Genomic DNA, 27181 nt, shown 5'->3' on the forward strand with positions numbered 1-27181 from the left:
GTTCTCAACCTTTTTGACTGAATTATGTATACACATTTCATTTACATTAGTTTCAGTTAGTTTAGGTTTAATTTACGCTAGTTTTTATAATATAATAATAATTAATTAATTAATATACTTTTATGCCATCCTGAGGCGTCTGTGGAGTTTTCTGAGGACCCCTGGTTGAGAAACACTGTTCTAGACCTTTAATACATTCACTAGCTAGTCCTTTTTAAATGTAGGCCAACACTACATGACATAACATCATGAAATATGTTTTCTTAAACAGTATTTTACATAATTTGCTAGATTTCTTTGAAGTAATTCCCTCTTGATTTTAGATTTTATTATTTTAATGCGTACATAGGCCAACATAAGTGTAACATAATTGATCAGCACTAGTAAAAATGTAATACTTTTTTGTGTATGTAAAATGTAAAACCCAAATCTTCAGACTAGGGCTCAAGATAGCATAAATTAGTATAAAGCTGGTTTTGTGCACCATCTAGTGGCAAGACATGATTCAATACATGCTTAGATTCACAAAGCAAAATGATATAGATGAGCCAAAACATTATGTATATACTCTGGTATATCAGAGGTGAAGCAAATATCGTTGATCATCTATCTAAAGCTAAATATTAAGGTCTGGGAAGATTAGATGGTAAATCAGTTCTCATAATCAACGTGTTTGGATGCAGGAGAAAAATAAATACAAATCTGAGGGACTTTGATAAGGGCCAAATTGTTACAGCAAGGCGACTGGGTCAGAGTAACTCTGAAACGGCAAGGCCTGTGGGTTGTTTCAGGTCAGCAGTGGTGAGTATTTATCAACAGTGGTGAGGATGGACAAACCACAATCCGGCGACAGGGCATTGGGAGCCAAAACTCAATGCACGAGGGCAACAAAGACTATCCTGTCTGGTCAGAGCCAACAGAAGGTCTACTGTGGCAAGTCACACAAAATGTCAATGATGGTTACGGGAGGAAATGTGCAACATTTACCTGGGGAAGTGATGGCACCAGGATGCACGGTGGGACGACGACAAGCCAGTGGAGGGAGTGTGATTCTCTGGGCAATGTTCTGTTGGGAAACTCTGGGTCCGGTCATTTATGTGGTTGTGAATTTGACACGGGCCACCTACATAAACATTGTTGCAGACCAGGTACACCCCTTCATGACAATGGTGTTCCCTGGTGGATATGGCCTGTTTCAGCAGGATAACACACCTGTCCACACATCATATATTGTTCAGGAATGCTTTGAGGAACATGATGAAGAGTTCAAGGTGTAGCTCTCGAATCCAAATTCCCCAGAACTCTGTGGGATCTGTGGGATGTGCTGGACCAACAAGTTAATCAGCTTCCCTTCGCAACCTACAGGACTGGTATGATCTCCTACTAACGTCTTGGTGCCAGATCCCACAGGATCGGCGCTGTTTTGACAGCACGCAGTGGACCAACAGCATATTAGGAGGTCCTGGTTTGGCTGATTAGTGTATTCATTTTTGGAATGATAAAAAAAAAAAAAGAAGTAAAACCTGGAATTCATAATCAAATATTTAAGACATACAAGGTGAGTTGTAACACTGACAATTATTTTATTTGTAACATAATTACACTGTAATGTCATAATCCTTTAATTCAACAAATACACAAACACAACATGCATTTTATACACTCCCCTCCCCCACCCCAATACACTCCTTAACTCTTTTTTTAGCAGATGACAAAGGCGGCCACACCAGACCATCCCGAGGTGTGACAGCCATTCCATCCGCCGACGCCGAGTTGAGAGTGAATTCAGCACTAGCAGCTATTAGACTTGATTTACCTGTACAGTCAGCGGAGCACAGACTCATGATACTGGCATGCGTTGAGAGAATGTTGTTCTGTCATCCTTTTAGGCTCGAGTACTAACTGACGCAAAACAATAAACATGAAGACAACTCTCAAAAAGCTGAAGATATAGACAGCTTTCATCGCAAAACACTTCTTGTGAAGATCAACACCTTCAATCAGAATCTGATTTCACATTTATTGATGATTCACAGATAGTTCTTGGCTTGGTTCTTTTCTAAGAAAAGGTAGTGTGTTCTTATTTACGAGCTGGAGGTAGTTCCTTAGAATTCACAAATCTCTCGATCTTCAGATATCAGGGAAGGAGTTAGATAGCTCCCTCAGTCTGCGTGTGGTCACGATGGACGACAGATTGTTTTCATCTCGCACACATGCGAGCAGGTTACCGACAATATGTCGAAGACAGTCCCGAAGTTCCCTCAGATCTCTATTAGAGCAAGAACTACCTTCTGCAATAGCCATTCTCAAGCATATGTTCTTCAGCTCAACACTGTCCTGAAAGAAAGGACAAAAAATATGATTAATTAGTAAAAGAGCCTAGATATAATCACATTCAAGTAAAGCCAGATGAGTTTAGCATCCACATACTATAAACAGTATATATGCACACAAGGGCGTAGATTTGGTTTGAACATTGGGGGGGTTTTCATGTGATCATGGTATAAATATTGGGGGGGGGGGTTGTAATGCATAGATTTAAATATCGGTCTTTGTCAGACACGTGGGTTTGTTGTGTGTGACGTCACCGCGCCGCCATTTTTGAGGTATCGCTACTGACTGTGAGCATTGAAGAGATTACAATAGTAGAGAAAACAAGTAAATAACTCGCAAAACTGGAGAAGCACAAGAAAACTGAGAAAAGGTCGTACCGCAATAAACTCGATAAATATGGCAGGTACCGTTATTTGGAGAAATTGTCATCCATTCAGAACATAGATCCATATATGAGCTGACTGCAGTGAGTTGGAGTGCTGATCGCGAATTGTTTTCCTCATCCTCATACTTCGACATTGTCAACTATCTTGTTTATGGTATAAGCGCATATACCAGTGAACAATTTAAAAACTATAAATCTCTTAAAGCCCACGGACATTTCATAAACGGCTGTGTACAGGATTTATTTACATTCCCACCGAAGGACACAGTAGTAATAGCAAAGATAGGTTTGCTGTATTGATGATGATGATAATGTCATGTTAAGGATGTTTTAGTTTGAAAAAAGAATGAAAAACACAATTCTCCAACATCAGAATACCCCAGCATCGATACCTTACAAATGGCGGTTACGCCCATAATGCACTTCGTGTATCGCGAGTGTGACGTCACCTGACAAAGACCGATTGGGGGGTTATCTCCCCCCCAACCCCCCCACAAATTACACCCCTGTATGCACACACTCTTACAAAATAAAGGCTCCAAAAGGGGATTTTCACAGAGATGCTATAAAAGAACCATTGACTTGGTGTGAACATTTTAATAACCTGAATTAGACTTTTTATATAAAGAAGCTTTTGTGGAATGGAAAGGTTCATAAAGATTCTTCATTCGTGGAACCGTAGATGACAATATTGAGTGTATAGGCCCATATTTAATCACAATTCAACCAAAATACTGTAGGCTAGTCAGCACGTGTGGAAACACCTAACGTTACTGTATAAAAAGCCTTTTTGAAATAAAATATTTTTCATTTGCCTCGAATGCATTTGATTCCAATACGTCCACTGCGTTATTTAATAGTTCATTGGGTTTACTATTAGATAAAAATAAACGACTAATCCTGATAGACGTAATCATTTGACAACAACTGTGACGTTATAACACAAAATGTACACTACATAGACTACAGCAGAAACACAAAAACATCTTACCTTACGCTTGAGCAAACTCTTCTCGTAGGAAACCTCTTTTATAAAGTCTTCCTCGACAGATATGAGCTGTGTCAGTATCTCGAGCAGTCGTGTCAGGCAGCTCTCTCGAGCTCTCTCCGCGATAGTCTTCATCCTGCGGGGCTCCTTCATCACATCGCCCGGGCGAACCGCGACTTTACCGGCCGCTAAAGCACCTGAACACTGGCCTTCGCCATCTGCATTACTGGCTGTATCGTGAGCTCGCAGTTCATGAAGGATGTTTAAGGCATCGATCTGATGTGTTAAAGAGCAGAGCCCCATGTCTGTCACCTGGTCACCGACAGATCGGCAGCATTGAGCAGTGTCACACAAATGATGCGAGAGATACGAGGCTCTGGTCGAAACAACGTGACAAATGGACGGTTTTAAGTGTTTTTTCTTTTGCTGGCGAAGACTGTTTCTTCAACGACTTCCCCATTGTTTTGTCTCTGGAGTGATAAGCACTTGCTTACATATGCAAATGTGACCTGATAGTCCTGCCTCCTTTATTTGAGTTGCTCAGAAAGCGGTTAACGGGGGGTGGGGAGGTTGTTTCACACACCAACACGGGCGATACAACCGTTTGTTTCCAATAAACACACACAAGAAAGAAACATAGTTAGCATTTTAAACCCTTGAAAGGATAGTTGTTCCAAGCATGATTTTATTCAGTTTCTTAGGGGGGTGGGGTGATTACTATGGAAGTCAATGAGGTCCATAACTGTTTGGTTACCGACATTCTTCAAAATATCTCCTTTTGTGTTCAGCAGAAGAAAGAAATTCATACAGGGTTGGAACAACTTGAGGGGTGAGTAAATTATAACAGAATTTTCATTTGTGGGTGAACTATCCCTTTAAATTATAATATATCCTAGGCCTACTCTTTTTTTTTTTTTTTGCAACAGCATATTTGCTGAATACATGAATAACAATGGCTGTTGGTTCTGGCTCTACTGTTATTTTGTATTTTTTTCTATTTCGCAAAAACTAAAAAAAAGAGAAGAAAAGCAGACTTGCATGACTTGATGCAACCAAAGTCACGCGTTTGGAGGAAGAGATCACAGCTGACGATGTCTAAACAGACGGAGTGCTTGCATTTCACAACAAAAACGTAAATCTAAGACTTCGTCTGAAATGAAAGTCCCTAATCAGCATTTTTTTCCAGGCACTAAAGGGTCAAACATGTGGACACACTCTTTATTACTACTATACACATTTCATGTCATTACACATTTGAAATAACACACTAATTAAATTGTCTACAAAACTTATTTTAGGCATTGAAGCATAAGCTTTTGGATCAAAAGATTTCATAACATGCAGTCAAGCGTGTCAAAAATGTTGATTGTTGGTTTATTTATACTTCTGCAGAGACATATTCCAGTAATCGATAAGCGAACCAAGACTTTTTTTCCAGTTCTATTTTTTTTTTACAAGGTGTAATCAGTTAATGCATCTTTCATTATATTATATTCCTATAGACTACCTGGTTATTCATAGTATGAAATGAAACAAATCCAGTTCCAATCATACAGTGAATGCTTTAATTAATCTGGAAGAAAATACAAAAAAGTTGGTGATTTTAACAGACTAAAATTCTAGTTCTACTCAGCCTTTTTCGAGAAGGGATTTAACTTAAATGCAAGTCAGAAACACTCTCTATATTGTTTAGCAGCTGGCCATTTAGTCTGTACTTTACAAACTCAATCTCGTCAGTCCGACACTGCAGTATATAGTAGCAACATTTATTACAAGCAGAGGTAATTCTGGCCTCAGATCAGGTAACACATTCATTAACAGCATTAGAGCACAGGAACTGATCATGGCTCAGAGTCCTACCCTGTCCGTAGTGGTCTTAACTATAATCACTGATCTCAGATCAGCAAGCTTACTCTGAAATGTCAACCATTTAATACATGTTTTTTTTTTTTTACGCAAACCAATCAGATACATGAAAAGCATCATCTCCTAAAAACGTTCTAAACTCAGCTGTGGCAATCACTGCTTTCAGTCAAATTAATAAATTCAGTCTCTCAGCAATAACTGGTGAAAATAAAAAAAACACGTAAACTCGCTATTCCTTCAACCAGGTAAAAACTAAACCTGGTACATCCATATTTTAGTTTCATGAACTTTGGTCTTTGACCGAAATTATAAACCACATCTGCTACACTTGTGTCACGCAGATCTTCCACAGATCTTATGAATTCCACATCTTCAAATCCCTACATGAATGTTGTGCATCTCACAGTGAAGGATGATTTGAGGACCAGCAAACCTGCACAATATGTGAGACTCACAACCACACGGGACTGTCCAAGCACACAGAAGCTGCACTGTTCTGTTCCGTTAAGGCTTGCATGGGTCATTTCCTGTTGCGCCATGAAAGTTGCACATTGAAGGGAAGGGAGGGGAGAGGGAGTGGATCTAAATGAGATGGGTTTGGGTCAAGAAGAAACTTCTAAAGTTTATTTACAAACCATTAGTGTCATTAGATCACACTAAACAGGTTTCACAATCTTTGTTTATTGACAGAACTGATCGTTTTCTTCTTGGTCATTCAGCTACTCTCAGTATCTCACTCTTTAACCCCTATATTTCATTAGTTACACATGACTAGAGATGGTGGGCAAAATAATCTCAGTCCACGGGCCTTTAATTATTTGGAAATTCAAATTGACTAAAGAGGTGCCCTAGGTCAGGGCTGTCCAACCCTGCTCCTGGAGGGCCACTGTCCTGCAGGGTCCAGCTAGTTGAAGCTAAAGCCTGCAGGACAGCAACCCTCCTGGACTGAGCCTGGATACCCCTGCTCTAGGTATATAGGAGTACATTGGTAGAAAACATGTATTGCTTATTCAGTATACCCAGTAATGCAATGGTGATGGAGTGGGATAAGACACCATTGTGAAAAGGTAAAGTTACAGAAGACATACTTTTCCTTAGAAACCCTGCTCAATACATTTCTATTAACGTCAAGTTGGTCATATAACAGTTGTCCACCAATGTCACTCCAGCTGCAATAGACCCGGCAAAGATCCACAGCAGTTCATTTGTTAGTTAGGGACTGTGACATGACCATCTCGTCTCTGATTGGCTGGGCTGTTTGTCTTCTTCAACTGCAGCATGCACTGCCGGCCCGTAACGTGAAATTCTGAGCATAGAAAATCAGTTCGAGTGACTCCTCATGTGAAGATCCAAAGAGAAACGTTGTGAAGAAACGGCTACTGATATGGAGGTGCTGATAGTGTAGATGCAGAGAAGGAAGTGTTACAAAGCACTTCCGGAGGTGATAAATATTAATAGGGAACTAGGACAGCAAGTGGGCTTGTTTGGGGAAAATGGGCGGGGCTAAACAGGAGGTAAAAGTCACTGATAGGGTGACTAGAATCAGCGGTTGGTCTCTCTAGTCTAGGTCATCTCATCTTTCTCCGCCGGAGGAGACAAGCATATCGGCATCGATCCGCAGCTGTTGAGCATTTCTTCTCCTCTATTTCCCATTTAGTTGGTTCATAAAAATTATCATAATGTTTTTAGACTAGCGTGTTTAAGTTATATCTATAGTTATATCCCTATATACCTCCCAATGCTGCATTGAAGAGATTTTTAATATTTCATTCATTTTTTTTCTTTTTTATTAGATTTTTTTTTGTAAAAAGAAGGATAACTGCACACAGGGCAGCTCTGTGCCTGAGGCTGGACCGTAGGGTGAGCGTTACAGTGGCCACATGGTGTTGACACGATGAAAATGTTTAGTTCTCCTTCTTGGCCTCTACGTTGCCGTAGCTGGATCCGGTCTTGTTTACTTCGGTTACTCCGATGAGCCGGCGAACTGCTACAGAAGCTGCGAAGAGAGAAACAGTGACAGGGATAAAGAATTAACTAGTGTACTTCTCACTCTTATCTCTCATCCAGAACTCATTAACTGATGCCATACCGCTGTGGATCTCAAATGGTTTGGCCATGGGACTCACATTTTCCCATGGTCATTAATCCGCAACCCAAATTTTTAGGAATTTGAACCAAGCTGATATATTTCTCAAAAATGGTTCACACGCACACAAGTACCATGCCACTTTACTTAACATTCATACCTGCATGCGAATCCTTCCCAGCTAACACACGATGTACCAGTTAGGCCTGCGTAATATATTGGTACTTTTTGGTAATTTCATGACTTGCTAATTGAAGATGTAACTACAACATTGTATCTCCGTAATCTCATTACCATCATATTACCAACTCACAACGTCTTCAGTACGATCTACCTGGGTCATAAAAAGAAAGTTTACACACTACATTTCTATTTCTTTTCACCAAGTAAAAGGATGTGAACAAAAATAGTTGGTCACACTTTAGATTAGGTCCCAACTCTCAATATTAACTAACTATTAACAACGACTTTTGCATCAATAAACTCCTACTGCTTATTATTAGTTAGTAAGGTAGTTGTTAAGATTGGGTATTGGGTAGGATTAAGGGATGTAGAATATACAGATGAAACTCAAAAAATGTGAATATAGTGCAAAAGTTCATTTATTTCGCCGCATTGAGGCAGTAATTCATGCATAAGGGGCCCAAACCAAGTACGGAGTACATATGCATGATTATACTTTTCAGAGGGCCGACATTTCTGTATTTAAAATCCTTTTTTATACTGATTTCATGTAATATTCTAATTTTCTGAGATTTTGAATTTGGGTTTTTCATAAGCTGTAAGCCATAATCATCAAAATTATAACTTGTGCATATTCAAATTTTTCGAGTTTCACCTGTAGTCAAGCAGAATAAGGCATCAATATGTGCTTCATAAGTACTAATAAACAGGCAATATCCTAGTAATATGCATTCTAATAAGCAACTAGTTCATAGTAAGAATTGGACCCTAAACTACGGTAAACAATAAATGAGTGGGAATAAAGAAAATATAAAAAAAATATTATAATAATCAGAATAAATGAGGACAAACAGATAAATCTGGATTTTTGCTAGACAAAGGCATATTTATAATGTAGAGAATATTAGACTGATTTCTGAAGGATCATGTGAATCTGAAGACTGGAGTAATAAGGTTGAAAATTCAGCTTTGCCATCACAGGAATAAATTACATTTTAACACATATTCAAATAGAAAACACTTATTTTAAATTGTAATAATCTTTCACAATATTCATCAAATAAATGCTGCCTTGATGAACATAAGATACTTTTTTCAAAAACATAAAAAACCCGCCAGTGTAACGTAGTATATACACTACGACTGATTTACATGTCTCAACTGAGAACATGACAACCTGAACAGCATGACGAGTTAACCAAATAATAACCAAATTATAGTTAATAATTACCCAAACTTCATTTTCGGTTTTGGTGTTCAGCTAAATTAATAATTTCACTGTTTTTGGTAAAACATTATTTTGGTGCATCACTACTTTAAACAAAATCAGCAGATAGTTTAGTTTAAATATGAATTAGCACTGAAAGCTCATTTGTCATCTAAGTGTACACCAGCACACAGATCTCTAAGCTATCAGATATGGATTAAGAGCCCATGTAAACTATCATTTTTATTTCATGGGGATATTATAAATAAGCTACAACATTTTAAAACAACTCCGATATCCCATTAAGAAAACAACTGACCGACAATGAGGAAGATCATGAAGCCAATGATGAGGAGGGGAGAGCCGCTGACAAAGACATCCCAGGCAAAGTTAATAAGCGGAGAAAGCAGGAGAGTAGCCCAGAACAGGAAGTTCAGCAGAGTCCAAATCCGACGTTTGGGTATGATGGTGGGACCGGGGTAACTGCCCTCCTTCTCATAGTGCTCTTGTAACGCATCCTTGAAGGAGAGGGTTATGTTTCAAGCATGTTCATATAAAACGATATATTTTGAGCTATGGTTTTAAAGACTTCGCTTCATACCTTCTCTTGATAGAGCTTGTGTAACCAATTAGCACACTCCTTTTCATCATCAGGAATCTCCTCCACAGGGAAGCGCCTGCGGATAGAAAGAACAGTGAGCGGTCACAGCAGCACATAAAACACACCAATAGAGGGCGCTGTAACCACATGCAGAACAACCCGGTTAAAGGAATAGTTCACTTCAAAATGAAAATTCTGTCAATATTTACTCACCCTCAAGTTGTTTTAAATCTTTCTTCTGTTGAACTCAAAAGAAGATATTTTGAAGAATGTCGGTAACCAAACAGTTGGTGGACCCCATTGACTTCCATAGTAGGAAAAACAACACTATGGAAGTCAATGCGGTAAATCATCTGTATGGTTACCAACATTCTTCAAAATATATTATTTTGTGCTCAGGAGAAGAAAGAAATTCATACAGGTTTGAAACAACTTGAGGGTGAGTAAATGATGACAGAATTTTAATTTTTAGGTGAACTATCCCTTTAATAACAAGGTGCAGATCCTCTTAGTTACAACCTTTATCCAAATATTTAAGGAGATCTCAGGCCAGCAGCAGTAAGATAAAAAACAATCCAAACTTTGAGAATGAAAATCTTAGACTCACAGTCATTTATCTTGATTTATCCACCCTCAGTTAAAATCTCAGATTATGCAAGTAAAGAAGCGAATGTATTATACCCAATTAAAACTCACCTGACGCTCAGGTCTGCTTTGTATTTCTTCCCGCTAACAATTCCCAGCAGGGTTGGGTTCTGCTTGTCTTTGAAGTTCAGCGTGACATCGTACACAGCTTTTACTGTTGAAACAGGACAAATACATTTAGATGTGATGTAATGGAATTTTTGAACAAAAATGAAAATTCTGTCATTATTCACTCATTCTCATGTGTTTTTGTTCATACAATGGAAGTCAATGGTGACCAAAACTGTTCGGTTACCAGCATTCTTCAAAAATATCATCTTTGGTGTTCCACAGAGGAAACCAGTTATACAGGTTTGGATATGAAGATGAGCAATGAATGGCAAATTTTTAGCAACTCCTTTAAAGTAAATAACGTTTCTAATGTAATTAAAGATTGAGAGCACTGCGTAGTATTCATGGCAGGATAAGAGGGGAAGAAGCTCAAGAGAGTATAATTGGTATGAAAACCAGTGCAAGCGTGGCTGCACATTCATGATGCATCATCAGCATTCAAAACAAGCTCACAAATCCATTTCAGTCAACTCATTAGAACAAGAACAATATTGAAACAACCAATTTGCAAATGACGACAAATAAAAGTAATTACTGAAGAATTAGAATGCATCATGGAACAAAATCCCAATATCGCACATGCATCAAACATAAATAATTGTAATAAGCATCATATTATGACGTGTAGTGATGACATGACATTGCTTCATACCTAAAGAGGACACACTTTTGACAAAATAATACTGGACCCTAATAATTTAAGTTTCTTATTTACACAACGTTCAATAGTTGGTGGTCAGTAAGATTATAATTATTTTTATTAAGATTTCTATTCAGCAAGGATGCATTAAATAAATTGATCAAAAGTGTATCAAGGTTTTGACAAAAATATTAAGCAGCTGTTTTCAACATTGATAATAATAATAATACAAAAATGTTTTTCAATTATTTCTGAAGGATCATGTGACACTGAAGACTGGAGTAATGATGCAGAAAAATCATTAAATTTTTCCTGAATGTTTTATGAAATAAATGCAGCCTTAGTGAGCAACCTTTGAACGGCAGTGTACAGCTAAAAATATAGTCTACACTCACAGCCTATATTTAGAACGCATGTGACAGACACAAGAGTCTCTCGATCACCGAGGTGGAATTCTCTAATGGCAACATGTCAAAGAGCTTTCTGGGAACATGTACATTCTAGGAATACTTGGTACTTGAACATTAGTATTAGACACCAGGGTGGAGAAAATCCAGAAAACACATTTGTTGAGCACATTTGTGGTTTAGAGCATTCTCAGTTGGGACACTTTAGGGACACTTGGATTTTCTTAACTCATGTCCTGGTGCCCATCGCTCACCCAGGAAGCAATGAACTCTTTTAACAGGGTAACGCATAGTAGCTCTGTGTAAACAGTATCTCTATGACAGTGATGGAGTGTGTGGAAGCGTTCGTCTGACCTGTTCCCTTCAGGCATTGCAGTGTAGTGGTGAATCCTTTGGTGCGGGGCAGCAGGTGGTACTTCAGTTTCGGAAGACCCTTACTCTCAGCCACCTGCATGCTTATCTGATGCTTCTTTTCTGTAAACCTTGTTCCTTCACAGTACAGCAGGAACTGCCAAACACACACACACCACAACACACACACACCACAACCCACACACGCACGCACACACACCAGAGGATTGTTACCCTTAGGTCAGTGTTAAACAGAGTAATCCTATCACTTCGTAATCTCGGCCAACGGAAACTTCCAATCGTACCACACGTCATAAGTGACCTCACCGCTGGAGATACACCGAGTAACACTGACGTATTACTCAAACATACACTGCCCAGCCATAGAAAAATTTGCTGTTTGGATTTAAATAGGTAAATGTTTAAAGCCCCCCTGTGGTGTAAATCAAGCTTTTAATGTTGTTTATATGTCTATGTGGTGTTTTTAATATGCTTTAAGACGAACCATGTGCAAATTCACGAGTCAACACCATTGCTGAGTATTTTCTCCTTAAAACTGCAGTGATCCAAAGACAGTCTCAAAAACACGGTTTGAAATCGCTGGTGTTTCTGACGTCACAAACTAGCTTGTAACCAATCACGTCAACGTGTGTACATAAACCCACTAAACTACATAATCCAAACACGAATGCCAGGAATCATAAATGAAGAATTAAGACATGGCCATGTGCCTCTAATTAGGTTTTATAATTATAATATACCTTTAAAAGAGAGAAACTTTTTCTTATGAATGGAGTAAGGGGAAAAGTTTTACTTTGCATTCACGCTTCTTTGCGCTTTCTGTTATTTATCTGCAATCTCTGAGCCTTGGTTAAATGTGTCAATGCACCTTTACTGAGCTAAAGTAACACTAAGCTCCAAATGTGAATTGGGTTTGTCAAGTAATTTTATTAGAAACTGCAACATTGCATGGTTTAAAGGAAACCGTAAAAAGGATAACCAAAAATTCAACCACCCCAAAAAACAAAGAAAAACAATAAGTCTAAAGCGCAGGTTACCTAAAATATGCCTATCAAGGGTATTCAATTGTTCTGAAACATTAAAAAATTGTGAGTGAGTGAGATTTGGTTAGCTTCAAATGTGATAAACAAATAAGCAAATACTCTGAACACATCACTTTAGTGACTTGTCAAAGCTCTGCTTGATTATCAGGTCATTAGAGCATCCAGAACGGTCAGTGTACTCACCCACATGTATTCTGGGTAATCTCGGAGACGGTTCAGCCCACTGAAGACAGTTTCCCTGTCCTCCTCCCACTTCCGCTTACAGAAAACTATTTCCAGGAAGTACCACGTCCAGCCAACCAGAGGCACTTTCAGCAGTTCGTGTTTAGCCAGAACCTTAGAACTCTGGATACGAAATATGAAAATAAAGGGCGGATAGAAAATGCAAAAAAAGGATTCAGAGAGGATAGAGGAAAAATTCAAATCACACACTCAATCAAAACAACTAAATCCAACATCCAACAAATTAATCTCTTGGGATTTAGCATAAGATTACTAAATATAGAACAAAGCAGTGTTAAAGCTAAAACTATTTAAAAACATTTTAATTAATTGAAATAAATAAGTTGTATATTTATTTATTTTATCTTTTTATAAAAAAACTTATATGAATATTAGAAAAGTTGCACGGGCAATAGTGTTCATTTTGTCAGCTCTTTTTGAATTTAGTCTTAGTCCTGTGTCAAATGTACTTTTCATCATATTTAGTCAACATTGTCATGTTTTTGTTTAGTCAAGTTTTAGTCAACTAAATGCCTGGGCATTTTAGTCTAGTTTCAGTCAATGAAAACGTAGTCACAGTTTCATCATGCTGCATATTGGTTAAATTGATTATTCCACTTTCGCACAACAGCATAAAAGACTTTGTATCGTCACACAGAAGTTGCGCAAGTGCATTTATTAGACTGCAAGTGCGCATGGTTACATTTTTTTTTATCCTTTTTAAAGGAAAAGTTTGGATTGGAGGGATTTAATCTTGAGACATTTGGCAACCGCAAGCAATAAAGCTCGTAGTAGAGGCTTGTACCGCAGTCTGTAAATATTTTGTCTCATAAGTTTTTATTTTTTAACTGCATTTTAGTAAAGTCTTTCTCATCTATGGTATTGCATGTTAATATAGTTAGAGTTATCGTTTAATAGCCATCACAGGCCAAACCCCTACATAAGAGATGTCTCTTGTACTGCATTTAGCATAATTATGCTCTTTCATGAATACATTTTCAGCCAAAATTTCATTACAAAATATATTACGATGCATTGTGAAACCCAATACTAGTTTCAATGAACTATGAACATTTTTGAGTTTTTTTGAATTTTTATTTAAAGCTTTATTTACTAATAGGAGTATCTCAGCCACATTATAACATCCAAATTAAAGTGTCGTGTGTGGAAAACTTTGCGCATCATGAGCACAATTTTCTCACACATTATGAGGTTGCACTTCAGTTGGGATGCATTTGAAGTCGAAAGGTCTACACGACTATTACACCTCAAAGCTAACACCACCCTTCATCTTGCTGTCTTCACCGCTCGTCGAGACTCACCCCCAGTACGCCGTATCTCTCACAAATGGTCCAGCCACACAATAAATCAATCTCATAGTTGTGGTTGAGGATGATGATGACGTGCTCTTTACCAAACTTATCCACTGTGGCCTGATCGGTGTACAGAGTGCAATCTGTGCCAGACCACCACTCCAACAACATCACCAACTCTGTTAGGAAAGTAGAATAAAAGTCACGTCCCCGTTGTCAAAATAGCTTTACAGATATAAACAGGAAAAATAACAGAATAAATGATGCAAGCTTCATCAAACAGGAGACAAATTCAAGTTCTGCTGTAAAGCAGCTCTAAAAATGTCAGTTCAGTTGATTCAGTTCAATTCAGCTATAAGCAGCTCTACAGAAGACAAAACAAAAGTGTCATTATTCGACACATGTAATGATGCTAGATGAATTAGAATGATCTATATCGTAAAAAGCAGCATGCAAATTGTTGCCTCCTTTGGATCAATTGCTTCGGGTTATATAATTCTCATTTGTAAGCTGCTCCGGATAAAAAGCGTCTGCTAAATGAATAAACGTAAATGTAAATGCAAATACATTTGAATTGAGTGCTGGAAAACTTGGGACATCTAAACGTTTAAAATGCTGATCGGTGTGGTTTTATTTGAGCAATAAACGTTAAAACTTTTACCTATTAAACAAAAATAAATGGACAGGAATTTAAATCACCAATTAGAATTATTATTATTTTTTTTTTTTAAAGACCTACTTGTTTTCATCCTAACGTGTTTTACCGTTTTATAATCCATTCAGTCAATCTCTGGGTCTGGCGTTAGCACTTTTAGCATAGATTATTGAATCTGATTAGACCGTTAGCATCTCTCTCAAGAAAAAGACCAAAGAGTTTCGATATTTTTCCTATTTAAAACTTGAGTCTTCTGTAGTTACGTTGTGTACTAAGACCGACAGAAAATGAAAAGTTGAGATTTTCTAGGCCAATATGACTAGAACTATACTTCCATTCCTGCGTTATAATCAAGGAGCTGTGCTGACGTACCAGCAGCGCAATGATATTACAAACTTAGTGCCGGTCACTTTGGAAGTTACCGAGCTAGTGACTATTTTCAGGCGCTGCGTAATATCATTGCGCCTGCTGGTACGGCAGCACAGTTCCTCGGTAAAACTCAACTGTTTAACTCTAGGGGAGTTGGAAAATTAGCGTATTTCCAAAAAAAGTGGAGTGTTCCTTTAAATGTATTACCGAAACACTGATCATACATGTAACATGCAAAACCAGTCCTGCAAAATGTACAAAAGTCTGTGCGTTTGAAGTGTCGAACAAACACCATAACGCCACATAATTTTGCATAAGAATGATGTTGTTAGCTCCTTCTCCTGTAACCTGCACTGCACAACTCATGAAAGCAAATAAATAAATGAATGCAACATTACATTTCTTAGCATAACACTAAAGTGATATGACAAATGTTTTTTGTTTTTTTAAACAATGGAAAGAAAACGCATTAAGTGCTAATTATTAATATACTATATATACTAGATTTGGAATAAATGCCTTTAAAAGCAACTATAACTTCTCATTCACACACGTCTGTAAAAACACATGCAAAATGTGTGAAGCGACAAAACCAACTCACGGCTCCATAGCGAGTAGGAGAGTCTGGTGTTGATCTTGCGGTACAGCTGTTTGTCGAAGGGCCACAGCACACAGGTGCAGAGCTGCGTGAAGTTGATAATGAGGCCGCTCACAACGAACACGAAGCCAATCAAGAGCTGCAGTACGAACAGGCTCTTCAGCCACGCCACCACACCCATGACTGAGAGCCCCTTCCACACACACGCTCAATCACTCACTCACACACACACACACACACTGCTGAAAGAGAACAAATCAAACTTACTTAGATCATTAAGCAGCAGACACAGTAATGCACAAAATATTAACATAATATCAAAAATCACACTCACAATCATGCGGTTATGAACAACTGCATGCATATTAGCACATTACAAGCATTTGCATTACAAATAAACTCATGTACCAGTCAATCCAGGTACTCTCTCGTGTTCATGTTTAATAATACATTTAATCATCTCAGTTATACGAGTCAATATTGTGAACGGATGTTTAACTCACCACAGTGGGTTCTTCTCTACAACCCTCTTTTACACGGCCCTTCACTTAGTACCACCGACCTGAGAGAGAAGGAGACAGAGCGCATTTAGAGATTTCATGACAGCCCCAGTCGACGTGAGTACATACAACCGTCACCAATATCACATTTAGTCCTGTGTATTTTTACTTCCACATCCTGTCCCGATATATACGAAGATCCAGCGTAAAGTAGGCGAGAGTTCATGACCACAGACCCTTAGGCACCAAAAATTCCACATGCAGAAGCACAGTGCGCACATACAGCTGCACTACACATGCCCCACGCAAACACACACCCTCTCACCCAATTGGAGGAGCTCCAGTTACCTCCTCCAATTTCTCTCTCTTTCCCAATTTCTCGCTCTCTCTCGCATTGACACTGCCTCGTTTTTGCGGCTCCTTTCCCCCCCCAACTTTATCTCTCGCTCTTTTATAACACGACAGCATCTCAACATGATTTGTCACGTACTAAATCTCCCTCTCACAAACACTAGAACTGGATCTAAAGGTCTCCACTTTCAAATTGATTTTGAAAGCTTATCAAGCTTTATATTCCAGCACTGCTTAATCCGATAACAAGACAACAACTGCAAGAGAAAGCAACGGATTAATATCAAATACTTCCAACAAAATAAGCGTTTCAGCAAATTTATTTGCCCAAATAATCTTTTAAAGCACTGCTTAACCAAATGAAAAGAGAGGATTGTAGCTTAATGCAGAAAACCAGTCGCTCAGCTCGTTCATCTGATACTCTGGATGAAGTTCCCAAACTACTTGAACTGTCCGTCTCGCTAACCTGCCGGTGGCCCGTCTGACCCATTAATACTATACTTTTTCTCTGTTAGTAGGCTTATGTGTCTGGGACTGGGTTACACTTTCTTTTAAGATGTCTGTGTTACAACATAGTACATATACATTTAAATACTGAGTAATGATAATTAACTACATCTACTTACTATAGGGTCAGGGTTAGGAATAGGGGTTGGTTTATGGTTAGTTGCATGTAATTATGCATCATTTATAGTTACTACAATAACTATGTGTAACAACTAGGACACTAAAATAAAGTGTTATCTGTGTCTGCTCCGATAACAAAGTTCAGTTCAGTCAACCATCCTACTACAATAACTAATATCATTACAAAGTGCAATACTGTTATGATGAAATTACATTGGTTTTGCCCGATGGCCCATACTTTCAGTCCAACATTATCTGACAAGCACAGTCTGTTCGATGGTGTTTTTGTGTGTGTAAAATAAAACCCCTGTTGTGAGCGAGTAGCAAGCAAAAAGGTTATGGTGGATTTGGAGTCATAAGATTTAGTTTGAATGATGCCTTACAATGATAAAAAAAAAATATATCCATCTGAAGCATTTTGTAGCCAGAATGTACTTTTCACTGTTATATATTCGAATTTTGCACATTTCTGCCTGACCCGAACAAAAATGCAATAAATGGTATCTTTGTGCAAACATTAATAATAATAAAAAAGCATATGACAGCAGCAAAAACATCTGATACATTAGCAAGTAAAACATGGGGGAAGTGGTTGGGTTATTTATAATCTACCTCCATTCTGTACCTTTATAGTACCGAAGAAAAAATTAAGACAAGAACCATATAGCAATGCCCCAGGCAACCACCCAAAATACCTTAGTATTTTGTCAAGTTTTGCACAGGCAAGTAGCTCAGAATGTCTTCAGAAAATGTAATAAATCCAGCTAATATCTCTAAGCTGTCATCGAGTCAAAGTGAATTAGCATTTAGCTAGTAAATCTGCCAAATCTATGTGTTGCCATTTCAAACAAACAAAACAATCATGTTACAACATGAGGGCAGAAAGAGACCAGCGAGTAAAAGTTTAAACCGACAAAAATGCTTTGGTTCCTCTACCAGCATATAAACCAAGACGAACAGAACACAAACCGCACTAACCTCAGATGAAGATCCACTGGCAGTGTGCTAAGTTAACTGTGACTCTAGTATGGACAGAGAGACTGACTGAAAGACGAAAAAAGAGAGAGGGTGGGAAAGGAAAGAGTTGAACTCTGTCCTCCTGGCCACCACTGCACGAACTTGAAGCAAACTTTGGAATCTCACCAAAATGTGTGTGTGTGTGTGTGTGTTTGAGAACAAGGGAACGGCAGAGTGCTCTGAATCCCAAAACCCCTCATGCGAGTTAATGAGTTGCACTAGGTGTGTGAGGGGGAGTGTGTCCGCGCTATCTGAGGGATCACCTGATCAACTTGTCGGAGCAGAGCACTGGCTCAGCCAACAAGAAACACCGCTTTCTCCACCAACTGAAATCATTAACACTACAGACGACAGCCACACTGAGTGTGCTACTGCACCAAGGGAATTAGTTCCCTTGGATGAAGAAAGATATTTCGAGACAACTATTTGGTGAAACAAAGTGTGAATTACACAATTTTAGAGTCTTTTGCAACCAGGCTAAACCCTGGTTAAAACCAACATGTGTATCAAAAGGTGCTTCTTTGTTTAACAGCTCCTATTCCAAGATATATATTTCACAATTTTACTGAAAAAAAGCAGCATTAACATTCTGCCAAACATCTCCTTCTGTGTTCTTTGGAAGAAAGAACATAAATGGGAAAATTTTTGGGTAAAATATTGATCTTACATTTTTTGTTATTACTGTAAAGATACCACTTAACTAAAATAAACTAGATGCATCGTGATTTATATCTGGTTCCTCATTCACTTTGTAGCAAGAGGACTACACAGCAATATAAAAGGAGATAGGGAGGAGGGATTAGAGATGGAGGGATCAACCAGCTTTGGAGGAAACAGCTGTCTGGCCTGCTTCACTAGACAGCCTGGGGCCATCTTTTTCCAAGATGCCCAAAAATGTGCCTCTAAAAAGAAGGTTACAAAGCTTAAAAGCTTACGGGGTGCAAAAGAAAAACCGAGAACATAACGCACAGAGCAACACTGCCTCAAAATATACACAATAAGAAGTAAGTTTGTACTTCAGCCTTTAGATGTCAAATAAACTTCCACAGTGGCCCAATTTTCAGATACATTTAACAACATTTGCAATCTGCCAAAATTTGCAAGCTTTAAAGTCATATAAACAAAGAATATAAAGATACAAAGAATAAAACTCCACGTGACCTTTCAGTCGTTCTAGATACAACTGAGCAACAGGTGGTCATCATAGTGAGTGAAATGATGTCAAATATGACAGGCATGCAAGTAACTACAAACTAACAAATTAAAGACTTAGGCGAAGAGTATCTTACTTGACCTTTCCCTGTGCTCAATCCAATAACCCTTTACATAAGCAGCAGGTGGATAACTATTAGCCGGACTCACCAGTAGGCGTAGTAGGCCACTGCCATGACCACTAACGCCCCACAGACCCCTGTGAATATCATCACAGCCCCCTGGTTCAGCATCTCCACTTTTGGTGATGGGACCTTCAAAGCAGGTAAATTATGAAATGACCTCCTCTGGTTTTGTTCAAAAACGGACCGACAGTTCTGTTCTCGACAAGCTTGGAGACAGGTCAGTGAAACTGCAGAAAGTGCTCCTGGAAATATTAGCCCCAGAAATAAAAAAAAGTTGAACGAGGCGCAAGAATCGGTTTCACTGTGGCTACAGCCACATGCTAATGCTAATCCCGCAGAAGGACAATCACTTTTATGATGATGCAAGCAGGAACAAAACTAGATCCCATAAACAAGGCGGCGCCACTCAAAACCACACGGAAAAAAAGTGACAAAGTCTTCCGTTCCAATGCTGAACTCCAACTGGATGTTACCAACTGCAATCCCAAACTCCAAACACAGTTGTAGTTAACGAATCCTTAGCAAGACGCGACAATCTTACAGCATAGCGTGGACATAGCGGCCGCCTTCTGTTAAGCCAAAGAGAGCCGTTCTCAGCATCCTGTGTTCCCTCCTCTCGTCTAATCTCCTCTGGATTAGATTACCAATGATTAGCACTCTGGACCAGCACCCTGGATATGTCACATCGCATTTACATCAACCTCAAGCGAGAATGGGATGGACGGGATTGAGCTAAGTGGGACAGGACAGTGGTGAGCCACCAGGAGGAGCCTTTAGGGACAAGCCCAACCTTCGGCATTTAAATGAGCTTGTACAAGGAGGCATGATACGCTTTGGTAGTGGTTCTGGTGTCTTGTGGTGGGTGTTATATCATGGTGGGTAAGCTTCTACTTGGCCTACTGTACATCTGTGAACTTGCTCTTGGTATCCAAGGTTGACCAGACCCTGAGTCCAGTTTAGATGAGATGGTGACAAAGATGATCAGGCAGGTTGTGGCTCAAAGCCATACTGGCATTCTGCATTACTGGCAGAAACGGACAACACAATGCGCCACAGGCCTACACATCACGCAACAGAGCCCTGGGTGCTTCCTTTTTTATACGTTCTGTTTCTCTTGCTTGCTTTATCTCATTATTTCCTCTGTCTGCTTTTATCTTTGTGTCCGTCCGTCTTTGATTATACTATCCCGGTGAACCCTGTAAACCTGCATTAAACTCAGATTCCTCAATTCTTCCAATTTCAGAAAGGTCAGCATAACTGCATCCAAGAACTTGTGGAGGTTTCTTATAAGAAAGACCTTGGCTTGGTCTCGGTGAAATACCTCAGTGCTCCTCCATCCGTAAACAGGGGGAAAAGAGAACAAAGAATAAGTCACCTTTCTGATGCGATGACCACCTGGGAAATATGAGGACAGAAAGGAGAAAAAGAGTCGTACTTACTAGAGAAAGCCAGAAAGATAAATGAAGGCATTGGCCTTTTTTGGGAAGCAATGGATCAAAATGTGAAAATGGTGGTAATTATGTTTTGTCATAAGTTTGTGTGTTGTGAGTTGGTCTTTTGTTGCTGTACTGTAATCAATGAGAAAACCTTGGCAGAGAGTTCAGTCCATGCATTCTTTAGTGTGCAACATCCTGTGCACAGCCGGTGCTAAAGTGCCTTCTTCGACATCTTTTACAGACTTTGTAGCATAAAACCTATATGAGCCATATCGCACCAAAGCAGCTTACTGGACTGCAACTGAGGTCAAGATGTCTAAATCTATAATCTTATCGGTCTTACACATGCAAACAAAAGCAAACAAACACTTCTAATAATGATTTAAACAACTGGTGAAATAGCAGGGGTGAGCAGGGTAAGCGGTGACACTTTTTTACTAAAAGGGATAGTTGACCTATTATTTACTCACCATTGTGTTGTTTCAAAGAAGACATTACGGAGATATTATTATGAACCCAATTAAGGACACAATTTAATAATGCACGGTCCCATTCTAAAGGTTTTAATTATTTACATATTCTCAAACCATTAAATAGCCAAAAAGTTATAGAGCCATTTGCCATAGTAAAATATAGTTTTTTTTTTTTTTAAAAATATTAGGCACACATTCTTGATTGAGCAATAAACAGTTTCTAAAATGATTTCAGTATTGGACAAACTAAGACTATCATAATAACTATCAACATTACAGAGTAAAAAAAATATCTTGCATTTTCCCAAACTTTATGAGGCTGAGAAAGTTTCTTCTGTACATACATTTAATTCTTAGTCACGCAAGAATGCTAGAACAGACCACTTTTATGTAGCAAACAGCAAAAAAACAAAAAAAACAAATGTGTTTGGACTTGTTCTGTACTGCACAATCCAGCTCTCCCTTCCTTCCCAACCTCAACTCACAGCACATTAAAGGGATAGTTCACCCAAAAATTGAAATTGTCATCACTTACTCACCCTCAAGTTGTTCCAAACCTGGATGAGTTTCTTTCTTCTGTTGAACACATAAAAATATATTTTAAAGAATAATGGTTTATCAGACAGTTGTCGGTAGCCATTGTCTTACTTCCATTGTATTTTTTCCTGCAATAATAGTCAATGGCTACCGTCACTCTTTTGTGTTCAATAGAAGAAAGAAACTCATACAGGTTTGGAACGGTTTAATAAAATGTTTTGGGGTGAACTGTCCCTTTAACAACCTTAGCACTGGCCTGTCCAACATTGTGAACAATGCAGCAGCAATTCAACAACATTCGCAGGGCCTGAAATTCATTTAGAAAAATCCTCCCCTTAGGTGATTCTTATGGGGGAGGTTAAATTACAATTATCTCACCTAAATGTTTGCTCACTCAAAGTATTTGTGTTTCTAAAATAGATAGTTTAAGTAGATTCACAGAATCCCTTCGAAGAATACACTTTTATGCTCCTTTTTCTTCATGACAATTATTCAGTTATGTGCTGAATCATTAATCATAATTATACTGTTAGGAAGCCATTTCTTTTACTGAAATGCAAAAGCATTCAATTTGGATGCTAGTTTGTGCTTACCCGACATACAATGGCACAAGGAAGTTTGATTGCAATCATTGAATTGAATTTCAAATAACAAATAAGGAAACTGAAAACAGTGCAGGACGCAGTGTCGCTGATTCTTGTGCTGTTTGTGAAATTGCAGTTAATTTGACTCATTCAACCCACACTGCTATATTGAATTAATATTTGTGTGAATTTCTCACATTAAGCGCTTCAACCTTGCGAGAAAGAGTAGAATCGTGCGCAATCCCGCACCGAAAACCAGGCCCTGATTTGGATGAAACTTTGGATGAAACTCTTTCAGTTGGGTTGCTGTGGTGAGATATAGACTTTTGCAAAGAATCTTTCATTGAACACACAACTGAAGTAAAACTGGCATTAGCATTCAAATTATTTTCACCACTGATCCACTTACAGTGTTAGATGACATCAACTGATAGCGCACTAAAATACTACTTCCTTTGTATCTAAAACCTCCCAGACTTGACTAGCCTGAAACAGACGAGCGGACATCACAAACAAACTCCCGTGGCTGAAACAAACAAAATCAAAGCCATTATAATAGATGTCATTCAGGGCCTTTTCACGAGCAAGAAGATAAATACGCTCTGTTTTCTGTCCAAAGGAAGCAGAGAGCTGTTAAGAGGATAATGTCAAGGCTTCGCTGCTAAAAACCTCTGACCCACATTCTAATCGAGATAAACGAAGTTTCCCAACAACAATGTGAATACATGCCCCCAATCAAGACGGTGGATGAGGTCGCTGTTATCTACCTCAGGTGCAAAGTAATAGTGTTAGGTTTAATTAACAAGCTGTATCGGATTAAAGGTAAGGTTAAAACGCAGTAACAAAGCAGTGTCATGGATACACCCATTGGGACAAAAGAATAATGAATATATATATTCTATTTAAAAATATGTTACATTGTTCTGAAACAAACAAAATGTTGTAAAAAAACAAACAAACATGATATATTATTTGAAACAACTTTATACATGTACACTTCTAACTGAACCTAATCAAAAGCATCATGCATAATTGATTCGATTACATCTCAGAGCCAATTCATTACTGGCGCCACAGCTTTGGAGTGATTATTGCTGCAGGATCTCACGCAGCAGCAATATTACAGACAAACATGAATATTACAGAGTACATGAATGCAAAGTGCAAACAATGATGCGTTTACCCACTTTACCACGAAATTAAAGAAATGTCACAAGCTCATCAAGGGATGGCAAAAGTGCTGGTCATGGATTCGAAAATATTGTGCATGTTATATACGGCTGGCAAAGAACGACAGGTCTAGATTAAGACTTTAGTATAAATTAATTACACTCAGTAAAATATAGATATAATATAAATATTCCATTAACAATTTTTTTGTCAAATTTTAAACAATTGTCAATTGTGAAATACTAGAAGTCAGTGACACAAGAATTTCAAAATAACAGTAACGATTTAATTTCAAATTAGACATAATAAAAGAATTAATGTGCGATTCAGTAAATAATTCAAGAACATGCTCTGGGTGATTAATATGTTTTTTTGATTCACTGGAACCAACCCGTTTCGTAATGCCTCCCACACACTACAAGATTTTAGCTCTGATTTTCCACTTGCCGACAGTGGAAATCTCCCGCCAAATGCGAAGTAAATTAGTGCTCGTACACGTGAGTGATGATTGCTATGTTTGAATTGCCAACAATCTGGGAGAAGCGACGATGAGACGCCGGTGCTCGAAAGATATTATTTAGCAAGTTAAATATCCTATATCCAGGACTTTTATCCTGTTAAAAGTCCTGTATCGTGAAACGACTTTAATGTTACTGGAATACCGTTTGTTTAGAACATTTGAGAGAACCTTGCCAAACATTAGCCACAGTTCTGAGAGAACGTTCCCTGTTAAATGTCACTGCGGTAATTCATGATTGAGAACCGTTAACTAGAGCTGCACAATTAATCAGTTAAAGATCGCGATCTTCATTCAGATAACCACGCGATCTTATTCCTACAAGACCATTCTCCTGTGTCCCATTAAATCTTTGACAAATTTACACAGAAATATAACTGTGTTGGTGCTGCCGCTGAGACAGAGAGAGCAGTTAGGCTAGGTATGAAACAGATTCACAAATATTTTCAATCACACAGTATTTTTTCTGTTACAAATATTTAATTGATCACAGTAGAACTAGGATAAAAGTTTATAGTTCAGATATAAACACTGACGTCTACGGCAGAGACCAACATAGAGTAAAATCACCCCTTGAAAGTAACTTGACACTTCAAGTAACGATTGTATCAATTACATCGTTACACCAGTAGGTGGCGACAAGTGACGTTAAAAATGTATTTGTCAATTAATAATTTTAGAGATTCATTTAAAAAAAGCTGATTCATCCAGTAATGAAACAATGAGCGTGTAATTTAATCATACATACAAACCGATTAAAATAAATAAATAACATTAAAATTAATTAAACTATTTAAATATATACTGGAGCAGTTAATATTCTGGTAAATTACTTGTTATTTTGTTTAGTGGTCTGTTCAGAATCGTGATCTTCATTTGAAAAAAGAAAAGAAAAAATATGAAATAAAGATTATTTATCCTGAATCGCGCAGCACTCGTCAAGGCAATTCTGATATACATTTTTAAACGGGTTCTGAATGTAAAAAAAAAAAAAAAAAGCCTTTAGATATTACAGACAATATTATCCACCACCAATAAAATACTCCCAGAATGATATAAAAACATGACTAATGGTAATTACTGTGCATTAGTAAAAGCCAGTCAGCAACTAAACTGAAGGCAAAAGCCCAGCATTGCATCTGAACTCTAGTAACCCCGATAATCGCACGACAATGACGTGCACGCAGGTCGGGGCATTCAAGAGAATGACACACGGCAACCGAGTCATAAACACCACTTATCTTCAACGAATCTAAAGCTATTCAAATGCAAATCATTGCTGAATGAACAAGATAGATGCCCTCTAATGCAAATGGACAAAGATGCTTGTCTTAAACGGGTGTTCCCTGCGCTGTCAAACTGCCTTGCATTGGTTACTAAGCAGGGAGCTTAATAAACACGCTCTTGCTATAAACTGGCCACTGCAGCACAGGGAGCACCTCGAGCGCTCGCACGCGCACACATATCTAATGTCAAAAATGCATTTGCAATACAAATGCAAAATAACAAAATAAGCGGACGCATGCATCCGCCTGTCAACATCAATAACAGCAGTGTCAGGGTGGTTATTAATCGGGTTTAGAGATCAGTCATCATCATCATGCGCGTGCATTACCTGCTTAAATGTCATCAGTGGATCTGCGTGGAGGATTCGTGCTCTTCCGCTTAATGCGATGCGATAGTGCTGTCAGAAACTGGTGTCTTCGCTTCTGGTGCACTGCTCAGATGATCGCTACTCTTTGTGTCCGTGTGTCGTTATCCATCCACGCACAACACTCTACACATTGCATCTAGCCATGGGACTTCCTGTCCGATTACTCTGCTTTTCGACTGGAAACAATGGCGCTTTGTAGTTCCACCACTCCTCTCTCTCATCCTCAGCAGGCTGCTGTAAGACGCTGACCTTATCAATAAAGTCAATTCTGGAGAATTAAATACATTTGTAAGTGTTTTAGACGTTTAATTAGTCTTCCTTAAATTGACTTTAAACTGCAAAGGCGACTAGAAGTTGCATATATTTCCTGCATGGACAAAAAAAGGTACGTTTACTGCACACAGAGGCTGCATATGCATTTACGCAGGTCGCAGAGATTCAATAGCAGGAAATATATTTCGAAATTTAATCATGAAATTGTGAATATATACGAATGAAAAAATAATTGACATTTATATATATATATATATATATATATATATATATATATATATATATATATATATATATATATATATAAGCTGCTTTTATGACAACAACAAAGTTTTAGAGCTTATTTCATTTAGACAGAACCTAAGCAGCTTTAGAGCTTCAAAATTAATTTCTAATCATGAAATTGTGAATATATACACATGGAAATGAAATATACACTGTTATGACAACAACCAAGTTTGAGGCTGCACGATGCTGCATTTCATTTATTTAGAACCAAAGCAGCATCAGAGCTGTAAAATGATTAATTTCTAATCATGAAATTATGAATATATATATATACACACATGAAAATTAAATATATACTCATTATGACAACAAAAAAGTTTGCTGCACTGATGCTGCATTTCATTTATATAAAACCAAAGCACCATTAGAGCGGCAAAATTATTCATTTCTAA

The 27181-nt window shown here is 38.2% G+C and overlaps 2 protein-coding genes across 10 annotated transcripts; both read right to left on the reverse strand.

Annotated features, from left to right (window-relative positions):
• Nucleotides 1-1560: 1560 nt before the first annotated feature.
• On the reverse strand, nt 1561-4365 carry dleu7 (deleted in lymphocytic leukemia 7). The gene is made up of 2 exons (XM_079616871.1): nt 3711-4365; nt 1561-2337 (listed from the first exon to the last, which is right to left on the reverse strand). The coding sequence occupies exons 1-2, from the start codon at nt 4008-4010 to the stop codon at nt 2131-2133; spliced, it is 507 nt and encodes a 168-aa protein (XP_079472997.1). The 5' UTR covers nt 4011-4365; the 3' UTR covers nt 1561-2130.
• An 893-nt stretch (nt 4366-5258) lies between these two features.
• On the reverse strand, nt 5259-26668 carry agpat3 (1-acylglycerol-3-phosphate O-acyltransferase 3). Of its 9 annotated transcripts, XM_079616876.1 has the most exons (11): nt 26190-26395; nt 22306-22342; nt 16529-16587; nt 16029-16267; nt 14413-14582; nt 13052-13213; nt 11808-11961; nt 10347-10449; nt 9651-9726; nt 9369-9567; nt 5259-7569 (listed from the first exon to the last, which is right to left on the reverse strand). In XM_079616876.1, the coding sequence occupies exons 4-11, from the start codon at nt 16204-16206 to the stop codon at nt 7478-7480; spliced, it is 1134 nt and encodes a 377-aa protein (XP_079473002.1). In that variant the 5' UTR covers nt 16207-16267; nt 16529-16587; nt 22306-22342; nt 26190-26395; the 3' UTR covers nt 5259-7477. The 9 variants fall into 9 exon arrangements, with proteins under 9 accessions (XP_079473002.1, XP_079472998.1, XP_079473004.1 ...); XM_079616872.1 differs by lacking the exon at nt 22306-22342 and having other exon boundaries at nt 26190-26668; XM_079616878.1 differs by lacking the exon at nt 22306-22342 and having other exon boundaries at nt 16029-16264; nt 26190-26453.
• Between the last annotated feature and the right edge of the window lie 513 nt (nt 26669-27181).

Source organism: Phoxinus phoxinus, assembly GCF_949152265.1.
Source record: "Phoxinus phoxinus genome assembly, chromosome: 6".
Lineage (NCBI taxonomy): Eukaryota > Metazoa > Chordata > Actinopteri > Cypriniformes > Leuciscidae > Phoxinus > Phoxinus phoxinus.